The 11,979-nt window shown below is 40.3% G+C and overlaps 1 protein-coding gene across 1 annotated transcript in view; it reads left to right on the top strand.

The window, feature by feature from the left end:
* Nucleotides 1-11,979, top strand: part of WDR70 (WD repeat domain 70) — a 331,125-nt gene that overhangs the window by 267,057 nt on the left and 52,089 nt on the right. The window contains exon 13 of the mRNA XM_019517943.1: nucleotides 2,274-2,412. Coding sequence (XP_019373488.1) covers nucleotides 2,274-2,412 — 139 coding nt within the window. The remainder of the gene's footprint in view (nucleotides 1-2,273; nucleotides 2,413-11,979) is intronic.

The raw sequence follows: 11,979 nt of genomic DNA, 5'->3' as shown, positions 1-11,979 counted from the left end.
GATGGCCTCTTTGATAATCTTTTCCAAGACCTTCCCCAGGATAGAGGTCAGGCTGATGGGCCTGTAGTTTGCTGGATCCACTTTTCTCTCTTTCTTGAAGATAGGCACCACATTGGCCCTCTTCCAATCATCGGGCACTTCACCAGAGCACCAGGAGTGCTCAAAGATCTGTGCCAGGGGCTGAGCTATGATGCTTGCCAGCTCCTTAAGTACCCTTGGGTGTAAACCATCAGGGCTGGCTGACTTGAAGGTGTCCAGCCTCTCAAGGTGTTTGTTCACGAGGTCAGCTTTGATGGAGGGTAAGGAATCTCCTTCACCCAAGCCTCCCTGTCCTGTAGTGGGCAGGGGTGTCCCATGGGACTCGTGGAAAACTGACGCAAAGTATCCATTTAGCTAGTTTGCTTTTTCCTGGGCATTGGTTGTCAGTTGTCCCATCTGGTTTTAGCAGGAATCCAATGTTGCCCTTGCTTTTCCTTTGGCTCCCCACATATCTAAAAAATGGGCTTTTTATTGTCCTTGATATTTGTAGCTAGCTGGAGCTTCATCGCAGCCTTGGCTTTCCTGGTTTGCTCTCTGCAGGTCTGGACCAGAGCAGAGTATTCTTCCTTGGTGGTGGATCCAGTCCTCCATCCTCTGTAGGTTTTTCTTTTAAGACACAGGAGGTCCACTAGTTCCCTGGAGAGCCAGGGGGCTGCTGTGCCCTTTTGCTGCCTTTCCTCTGAGACAGGATAGACTTTGCTTGTACATCCAGGATTGCTCCCTTTAGGAGCAACCACTCGTTCCGGACTCCCCTCCCCTTTGGGTTGTGGCTCTCGAGGGCCTCACTGACAAGCCTCCTTAGCTTGTCGAAATCAGCTTTCCTGAAATGAAGGACTTCCGTATTACTGACTGACTTGCCAGCTTTACATCAGATAGTGAAGGTGATCAGCTCTTGGTCACTGTCACCCAGCTTCTCTTCAGTCACTAGGTCACTGATTAGGTCATCCCCGGTTGCCAGTACCATGTTGAGCAGCGCTTTACCTCTCATCAGCCCATAGACTTCCTGCATCAGATAGAGCTCATCCACACATGAGAGAAAGCTTTGGGATTGCTTGGATTTGGCCAAGCACTCTTCCCCCGTGATGTCTGGGTAGTTGAAGTCTCCCATGACAAGCGTGCACCGGGAGCGTGTGGCCTCAGCCAGTTTTCTGGCAAACTCCTGGTCGAGGTCTTGATCCTGGGTAGGGGGTCTGTAACAGACTCCCGCCATTGTGTCCCCTGAGCCGTGTTCCCCACAGATTTTAACCCAGAGGGTGTCAAATCTTCCACCCTGTGTGCCAGTGTCAGCTTGCAGGAATGCATAGCTTTCCTTGACATAGAAAGCTACACCCACGCTCTTTTTGTCCACTCTCTCTCTCCTATACAGGATATAGCCATCTATACCCGTGGCCCAGTCATGGGTAGAGTCCCACCAGGTCTCCGATATCCCTATGACATCGTAATTATTTGTGTTTAGCAAGAGGACAAGTTCTTCCTGTTTATTCCCCAAGCTCCTGGCATTCATGTACAGGCATGCAAGTGTCCCCTTGGGGGCCCTTACCCTGCTTACAGTTCATTCCAGGGCTGGGGCAGGGGTAGGATATATATGCTGGGTGTGGGTCCACTCCAAGACCCATAGCACCACCATGGGCTGGATGAAAGGGCTCTTTGAGCTGAATCTTTGACACCCCTGTTGTGGGGTGTTTACTGCTTTTTTTTCATTTTGACTTGTTCTGACAGCCTACATATAGTTGTAGGCACAGTCAGATCAAACAGCTTGAAAATAACATCTCCAAATTAGGAATTGCTGAAGTTCATTTTTGCTACCTGGATAGAGGGAGACAGGTGAAAGTTGAAAAACTGTTTACAACTACTTACAATTACAAATTTCCAGTTAGACTATTTCACTGGTGAAAACAAATTTCTTAGCCTACTTATTTACTGAATTATTACCAGATTTGGAAAATACTGTTTGTTTACGTGTTTCCAGTCCTGAAATCTTGATAAAGTTTCTGCAAGGAAGGAATTTTCATTGGTTTTGCCAATTTTGGACATTTTGTGCACAGCTGTAATTATAGATATTTTAGTTATAAGACTAAGTTATAGACATTTAGTTAAGCCATTGATTATTATGAAAGCATTTTATGGCTAAAAGAAGATTAAAAGGATTTTTTGAGGATTTCTTCAACTGTTCTTGTAATGATGTCTCTAAGACATCACGGGTATGCCCAACATTAACCATTTTTTTTCTACAGGACAGATTGCTGTTTCAGCCCAGATGATAAGATACTTGTTACAGGAACTTCTGTGAAGAGAGGCGGTGGCAATGGGAAGCTTCTTTTCTTTGAACGAGAGACATTCCAGAAGGTGTATGAAATAGATGTCACAGATGCTGTATGTATTTTATTTTTCTTTTAAGAACAAATTGACAATATAAATGAAATCTAGTGGGCTGTTTTGTATTTTACACACACAGAAGGAAAGAACATAATGCTACAGCGAAGACAATCTCTATTTACTAGAATGGTGTTTACAGGGAAGAATGTAGATGGCTGTGGTCAGATGTAGAAGAAACTCGAACTGATTTTTCTCTGTACCAGGTATTAGGCATCTAGTGTGGTTGAATTACAATATCAAGGACCAGTTGTATGCCTCACTGGGCCTGCAACCAGCTCATTGTTTCTCTGTTCTCTGACAGGCACCTGTCTGTTGCCCATCTGCTGATTCATACAAGTTGTCACTGGCACAGCTTAATAAAATTGTTCCTGCTGGAGTTCATTTATGCCAAAACTGATATTTGAACGAGGATTTTCTCCATCAAATCCTGTTTTTTTCTTCCTGCTTGTTCTCATAGTGAAATCTGGCCGAGGCTGATTTTGTTCTGTCAGTCATTTCTTTGCAAGTACTTAGAAATCAAAAACGTTAAAGCAGAAAGATGAGTGAAGTTTGGGGGGAATCATTTTTTTACATAAAATAGATACTCTGCTTGCAGGGATTATATCATAATGGATTTTTTTTTAATGAAAGATTTTTTCTAAAGGTAATGTTGATTAGATTCTTACCGTTGGGTCCCAGTTTTCCTAAAACAAGCCAGAATACATTTCTTCTGTCCTGTTATTTCTTAAAGACTTCTGGCCCTTACCTTTTCCTGAGACAAAATGAAAATGCCCCTCTAGGATATCAAAGTCTACTTCAAGCCTACAGGTCTAAATGCACAGGAGGCAAAAGGTATTGAGAGAAGTCTTTCTGCTATGACATGGGGGGCAGGAAGCTGAAGTGGCACAGAAGCTCTATTGAAACCATATCTGAAGCTAACGGGAGTGAAGGTTTGAATGGTTTATGATAGCTGCCTAGCCATCTGGTAGATGAAGAGTAGTTCCTTTCCAGTGGCTATGAGAAAGTGTCCGTTGATATTTTACTTGAGCTTTCAGTCTGTATTCTACAGGTGTGGGATTCCAGATAATATGATGCCGTTTAGAAGAGATAACTAGCTTTCTTAATCTGTCTCTAAAATATCACGTGACTAGATTTCTAGTCATTCATTCAAGTCTTGAGCTAGAAAAAGAAATACTTTCAGGCATTGATGCTTTTTACTGACACTTGCATCCTATCATAATCTTTAAGTCTGTTATTAGAAGTTGTTCATTTTTCCTGATCCTCTGAACACTTTTACAGGATGTTCTAGGTACACTGGCAGTTCATCTCAAAATTGGGAGGTAAATTTCTGTTCTTTCAAAGGGACTGAGAGATTTTATATATAATTTTAGTTTGTTACATGTTTTGAGAGCAGTGACCCAAGAATAGAAATCCAGTCAGAGAAACAAGATTATGAGCAATTAATTGCCTACAATGGATCTATGTACTCTGTATAGAGTAAAGCATGGGTATAATGCCCCTGGCACATGTTCATAGCATGCATAGCAGGACACACAATTTTGGGATCAGAGATTGGAACCTAACTGATTAAATAAAAATAATCAGTTTTCTTAGTGTCTTTAATTCTATATATATATCAGTACTTTTTAATTAGCATTTTAATTCTCCTTCTTGGTTGTCTTGATTTGCAATGGAAGTAAAGTATAAACAAATTAAGGAACATTGAAAAATGAATGGATTTTAAAGGCATTCGGTGCTTCAGCAATTTACAACTAGTGCATGCTGTTTGTTGGAAAGATTGTTGTCTTATAAAGTGATAGATTAATATCCTGTGTGTGTTTTATAGAACGATTCTTTCAGCAGTTCAGTATTAGTTATTTATAGGCTTTCTACTGAACTGTCATAGTTATCATTTTTCCCCACAGTAACTTAAAAATGCAAATAGAAAATTATCTGTTAAATTAAAGATAAACATGTAGTGTTGCCCAGGGCTTTACTTTATCTGCTGTATAATGCAAAAATTGTCTACTAGCTCTCTTTTTATTTTTTTTTTATTTATTCTACTGTTACCAGCTTTATTTTGTGTTTAAAAATTGCATCATAAGCTATTTATTACAACTGTGAAGTGAAAATAGTAGGGCAATAATTAAGGGCAATTTTAAACCAAATAGGGTGGTATAATGTAAGTAACGGGAAATAAAAATTAAGAAAGATATTGTTGTGTAGAAAATTTAGAATACACAGATAATAAATACAGTATCATATAGTTTTACTTCACTAATAGGTTTTTATGAAGTTCCAGCAAACAGAAAATGCTCGAGGGCTGCAAACCTAATCTTAAAACTTCTTGGTAAATACCCAGTGTGTTTGGCCTACAAATGAACCTGGTAGATAATGGAGATATATTTAATGGGAATGTTTGACCAAACTAGTGTCTGACATTCCTTTCCACCATGCAAACCTTTTTTCACCTTTCCTTTTAAGTTTTCATGGGAAAGCACATTATTGCTTTAAACCGGCTAAAGTACAACTCTGTGGTTTTATTAGTGCGCTTAATAACCAGCCTGTTTCAACTCTGGTGTTCTGCAATATACAGAATATTCATTTTGGTTTTTTGCGTGTACTAAGTTTTTGGGGGGTTTTTTAAAGATACTTTCTGACTATGACTAAATTGTGCTGTACAGATTCCTAAATCCTATGACCCAAAAAAGGGGGCTATGGTTTGCTGCCCAGAAGGCAAATTTGTGGCATAGACAGCAAGTCCTTGTTGAATTAAAACCAAGCACTGGTGAATACACATGGTACTGCACATACTGTCATCTCAAACTGGCAAGCCATCCATCTCCTTACTTGAGGGCCTGTGCATATTCTCTTTTGAATCCTTTAACCCTGCATTGTTCCTGTGCACTCTGTTGTAACCTTTACTCTGGTCCAGTGTCTACACAGTGTATTCATTGCCCTGACACTGATCTATCAGTAAGAAATGGTGAAAGCTTTCCCTGTGAATGTCAATTGAACTAAACCCCACAAGTTTTCCCCTACATGATCTATATTACAGTCCAGCCTTCAGTCAATATCAAGCTCCTACAGTTTTTAAGAAACAAGGACTTGCTCTGTCCAGCCTACACATCTGTATCTCAGTATTTCAGTCCTCATGCAGTAGTTCTCTTCCTTTTGACTTAATCCCATATTTCCATAAGAAGCATTCATACTCCTGAGATGTGGTAAGAGCGTAATGTTATTTTCGTAATGAAACTAAGAAGTTCAAGGATATTCTGAAGTCACATTCCATGTTTATAAGAGGTTGCTGAAAAGTGAAACATTTTTTATTGTTTATTTTAGTGAATCAAAGTGTGTACAGTAAAACGTTACAGGATTCTTTGTGAAGTTCATTCCAGCGAAGTAATTTGTCTCAAGCAGGATACTTCGTCCACAGAATTCAGTGGGGTATAGGCAGACTTGAGCTAGACGCAGAGAACAGCTCATAGAGGAGTAGAAATATACAAAAGTCAAGGGTTGTTCTTTTTCCCTTCCCCTGGTCCTACATTTCATGGGGTCAGATGATTGACTCTCATACACCACCTCACTCCTGCCTATTTAATCTTGCTCAGGCTTTTCAAAAGCCTCGTGCTCCTATAAGGCTATGGACAAGTGTAATTGTTAACTTTATTTAAAACCTGAAGAGCCGTAGTTGTTGGGAAGTATGCATAGGCTGTTCTGATTTAACTACCATATTTATTTTATTCTAAAATGAGGTTTTCTTTCCCATTTAACATGGGGATGGGGGAGCCATTCGTCTTAGAATCTCATACAAGGGTGGTGTTGGGGCAGGCAGCTACCTGGAGTCAGGGCCGTAGCTTCTACATCCTGCTGCATCCACCCTGCAGCCTCTTCCCTGCACCTCCCCACACGCAGCCTTCACTTCACCATCTGCCTCTCTCCCTCTCCCCACTTTTACATTTGCTTTGTGCTGGCAGGCTCCATCTACACTGCAGCCCTGGGCATGGAGTATGGCCCCAATCCAGCCTTGTAGCAGCAGCGCACAGCCCACATGGCTACTATGGAGCTTAGGCTGGGCCTGTGCTCCATGCCCCAGACAGAATGGGGAGAAAGTCTGCTGGTGCAGAGCAAGGGTAAGCAGGTAGAGGCATGGAGCAGAGGTTGGAGGGGAAGGGACAGGAGAGGGAACAGAGGAAGATGGGGGAGGTGAGCCTGAGGCTGCTGGGGGCACAGGCAGGAGGTAGAGGTGATGGGGGAAGGCAGAAGCAGGGGGCAAGCTACTTCACCCTGCCTCCTACTGCCTGCCCACCTGCAGCATAATAATTGGATTCTATGCTTGAAAAATTAAAGCAAATGTATACATTTTACACATATAGAATCAAATTATTGGGGGGGTCACCTTAAATTCAGAGTCATCCTGGATTCAGGTAAATATGGTATTATGCATGTCTGCTGTTGAGGCAATACAAGTTAGCTAAATACCTGTAACTTTAACTCTGAAACAGGTTTAAAGCGGCAATGATTTTGCTGCACATGTATTCTTACAGGATCCTGCAGATGTAATCCTAAATGCAGTACTTGCACTTGTCCTTATTGAACCTCATGAGATTTTTTTTTTTTTGTCCAGTCAAGATCTCTCTGAATCCTAGCCCTACCCTTCAACTTATCTACTACTACCCCCCTAGCTTGGTGTCATCAGCACTCTATCCCACCTTCCAGCTCCTTGATGAAGATATTGAACAAGACAGGCCCCAAAACTAGCCCCTAGGACACTCCACTGTTGGCTACAAAGGACCAACTCACAGGATCATCATAAATTCTAGTTTATTAGACAGGATGTGGAGCTTTAATAAAAATCATAAACACAAACTTTGAGTTATGATGGGTACTGGCCACTTTAATACACACTGACACACACAACTGCTGCAATAGTAGTGTAGCACCAATGTTGGTTTATACCTATCTGGGGCGCTGGAGTCTGCTGTCAATGGTCAACTTCCTCCAAGGCAATGTCTTCTCCAGAGGGGGTTGCCTGCTTGTAGGCTATCTTGGTAGGTCAGGTGCTGGATGAGAGGGCGCTGCTGAGAGTCACGCTGCACCGCCTTTTATCCCTTCTCTAGCAGACTTCTGTGATTCACCCGCATTATTTTAGCTGCCCAGTATGGAGGTCACTGTCCCATGTGGGTCTTGGGTAGTACATGACAGCTGTCAGTCAGAGTCAGTGGGGTTCCACCCCATAGTGCAGTTTCAGGAGTCCACCCTTGACTCGATTGCCTTAATGGCTGTATTGTCATGGGTTTCAGGAATAGTCCATAGGGTGGGTGCTCCGTTCCAGGAATCAGTCTTCAACGTTGATTAACTCGAACTGGATACCTTCCTCCTGTTAGTCTGTATCAGAGCTGTTAATTGCTGCTCCTTAACTTGTAACTGCAGGTGGCTCTGCCTATTACTTAATCACTCACTCAGATTCTCTCCCATTCATTCAGGAAACCAGCCCCAATGCAGCAACGCAATTCTGGTGATTACAATTCCAATGCATTCTTACAATAGTAGTTCTAGTAATGAAAGGTATGACTTTACTTAACTTTAAAGGAAAATACATTTGTTAAAAGGTATAAAATATAAAATCCCTTTGATATACAGAATGCCAGGGTAAAGATGAGACAGATGAAATATAAAAAGAAATATACCTTAATTAAGGTGAATGTGAGGTAGTGAGGATTAACAGCCACTGGGATCAATAAGTGAGTTAGGTTAGATGCAGTAGACTGATTTAGCATAAACTTTAGACCGATATGGGAAGCTTGCTTTGGGAAATAGGTTTTAATCAAAGGAGGAATTTGTTCACCAGGATATATTTAAGTCATGTTTTCAATACATCTTGGTTTTTCTTGTCTCTTACAGGCTTTGCTTTGAAATGGATATTTTAGTTCTTTTGCTTTCTTTAGTGACACTTAGCTCAATTGATATGTAGATGTAGTTTGTAGGTTTCTCCTACAGAAAGCCATTTCAGCTTTCTGGCTTGCTCCGAGCCTTGCCCCACACATGCAATGAGTGTGCTAGGTCTCTGCAAGAAGGGGCTTCTTGTTACACCACTTAATACTGGCTGCCAACTAAACATCAAGCCATTAATACTACCCTTTGAGCTGGATGATCCAGCCAGTTTTCTATCTACTTTACAGTCCATTCATCCAAGCTATATTTCCTTAGCTTGCTTGTGAGAATGTTGTGGGAGACCGTATCAAAAGTGGCACAACTTTGAGCTACTTAACTAGTGGTTAAAATCACTTTAAGGTGCTAATGTGAGGATAATCCAGGGTGAAGAGCTCCAAGAGCTGCCCAAAAATTACCATGTAACAAGGCCCTGAGAGTGAGTGGGCATATAGTATTCTCTAATGTTAAATGAATACAGCTGCAGCCTGGCACATAGCTCTGTCTTGCGTGTCTGGTCTTGATTTGTATATCCTGGTTAAAATTACATCAGTATCTGTCCTGTTCAACAGAGACGGGTAATATTGGCACTTAGGCTCCAACAGGGGAACAATCATTTTACCAGTATAAAAAGGAAGTGAGGTTTAGCTCGTTAGGACTAAGTATGGGGAAGCCCCTAAAAGACGAACTGTGTATTAGACACATTTCTATTATTTTAAAATGAAAGATTAAGTATGTAATATTCTAGAATTAATAGAAAAGTTTGAGACCAGAAAATGAGATCTTTTAAGAATAATTTAATAACAGCAAACCATTTTTCGTTGGTGAAAAATATTTTTTTAAGTGTGTGTGTGTGTGTGTGTATTGGCAGTGTTGTTTTAGGAAATTTTTTTATTTAAGAAAATTCTTGAACATCTTCTCCTTCTTTTCTTAATTATAAATAAATGGTATATCATTTGAACATTTACAAATATGTCTCCAAAGATTATCTCAAGGGTTTTCAATCTATTATTCAAGCTACAGATAAACTTTCTTTTTTAAATTAAGGAAAGTGAGGAAAAAGGGAATAGGGAAGATGAACCTTAAAGCATCCTTTATGCACAGTTGATCTAGTATTGCAGTATTTCTTTCCTTGACCTCAAACTGCATCATTTATTATTTATAAAGCAATATATTAAAGGGCTTTTCCACTGTGACCCATTGTACTAAGCTTTAAATCTTTTTTTTAATATAAATGTTTAATTATTTTGACTTTTAGAAGCTCTTGGCATGGTGATTCTTAAAAAAAAAAGTATCGTTTTCATTTAAGATGAGAATTTATATTTGCTCATCAAGAGAGCATATATATCCAAAGACCCATATATATCCAAAGATCCATATATCCATATCACAAATACGTTGTGTGCTGTTTAGAATGCAAAATATCTAGCAAAAAAAGTTACAGTACTAAAATTGTTTTTTTCTTGTTAGGTAAGTTGTCGCCTCATTTTCTGCTACAACAGGGATTATAACTCTAAAGTCCTGTCATGCTCTCATCTTCTCCCACATCACAGTAGGTGTTGCAGGAGTTTTCAGTAGACATTTGAAGATTATGTGAAGAATTAACTGCATCTTTCATTGCCATAATGATAGGATTTTGTGGCTAAAGTCCTTATGCTAAAATTGTAACTCTAGTTGTAACAAAATAGGTGTTTGAAAATGCCCTATCTTGCATATACTCAGAAGGCAGTTTTTCTTCCATATTATTAGAACTTTTTCCTATTAGTCAAATAAGTGAAAAAATGTGATTTTGACTTGAATCTAGTTCTTACTGTCTTTTTATAGAAAAACTTGTCAGTGAAGTCAGTGGAAGTTAAATAGTTTAATTCAAACCTTGCAGTGTGCTACATAGACAGACAGGTGGCTAGCTGTTTTAGCCTGAAGTCAGGCAGAAGAGATGGTGGGGTAAGGTACTATCCTGCCCTACCTTCTGTTGACACACTACATGGGTGTATATTAAAGTATATTTCATTTTTCAGGATATACTGATATCACTTTTTTATTAGGTATTTTGCATTCAGCAATGCATAACTTAGCTAGTGCTCTCCTGATGAGCAAATATACATTCTCATTTTAAATGAAAATTCACCAGAGGATTGTGGCACAATATGGTGAGAACTTTATGGCTCAATGGAAGGACTGTGAGTTGGTAGAGAAGTTCAGAAATGGCCACTTATCTGCACTGGATTAACCCCAAGCAGGACATCCCAACACAGCCATGATGAAGGATACCATTTCTAAGGCATACAGGTGAGTGAGCATTCCTGAACCAGTGGCAGAAGTAGGCAGAAGTGCTGGTAGTATCCATGCCGGGTTGCATGTTCACCAGAACTATGAGAGAGTGTTTGCCCATGGTGTGCCACCTCAACTGGTGGATGTGCATAAAGGACAATATGTGGAAGTGTATACGCAGTTTCTGCAGTGTGTATGGGACAAAAGTTAGGGGTTCTTCTTACACATGGGGTGCCTTTAGATGTGCATGGAGGCTGCTCCAGTACACTGTAATTACAGCGCATTGGAACAGACTTGATTAATCGTATTGTGTAGGTGTGTCTACATGTGCATTTATTGCAGTTTAAATTTACTGTAAGAGGGAATAGGCTGGTGTCTACACATGCAGGTGTTAAGGTGCCTTACGCTGTGTGTGGACTGATTTGGGACTAAAGTTAGTCCCAAGTCAGTCCACGTGCAGTGTTACTGGGCAGTAAGGCATTTACATGTTGTTACCGTGCAGTAAGTAATCGGGCATAAATTAGGTACCTGCATGATGCAGGTATCAAATTTATGCTCCAATTGGCATAAGTTACCATATTTATTGTGCAGTACAGGCATGCACATGTAGACATGTGCTGATACTGCACAGTAATTTCAGTTACTGCACAGTAAATGTGTGCATGTAGATACACCCTATATTGACAAAGTTAATTTATCAATTTATTGTATCTTGAAAAAATCATGCTAATATGCAGGTAGAAGACTTCCAAGTTAATACTGTTTAATTATGTTTTAGATCTCTTTGGAAAAAAATAGGTGGCACTGCACTAAACAGTAAAAAGATAAACAAGGGTTCACCAGGATAACACAATTTATTAGAAGTTTAAAAATACAGTTTTTGTCAAACTGCCTTCTTATGCTAAATTAATTTGCTACATGGTTACTTAGTGATGTTGACAAGCTGGGATTCTTTCAACCATGTTGGCATTTATAAAAATTATAGTTCAGACAAATAATTAGTAATCACTTTGTCAGAAGAGCCCCACTTGGCTGCTGTTGTAGTGGTCTGTAATTGTGGAGCCCAGCCACCACTGTCAAACTGTCTTTTTCCGCATTTGGTATCTCTTCTGCTGGCACGCTGCTTATCTCACTGTATGGGTGGCCAAGTGCAGCAAATCAGAACGACACTATTCAAACAGACCCCACTGCATACCATCATGGCCAGCGAGGCAGAAAGCAAAGTTGGGACTCGTGAAAGAAAGGTTTTGTTTTTCTAACTAAAATATTTTCTTAGCAGCAGTTTCTGCTGGCACTTCTTTTGTCCTGTGTGTTCAAAACAGAACCTGAAATTAGGTTATGTTTTTCAGAGGGTAGGTTCCTCCCCTCCTCCCCCCCCCCCCC

The sequence above is a fragment of the Gavialis gangeticus genome, unplaced genomic scaffold, assembly GCF_001723915.1.
Source record: "Gavialis gangeticus isolate Ggan-Ray unplaced genomic scaffold, GavGan_comp1, whole genome shotgun sequence".
Lineage (NCBI taxonomy): Eukaryota > Metazoa > Chordata > Crocodylia > Gavialidae > Gavialis > Gavialis gangeticus.
The sequence above is the reverse complement of the archived record's forward strand: the minus strand, read 5'-3'. Positions and strand labels throughout refer to the sequence as shown.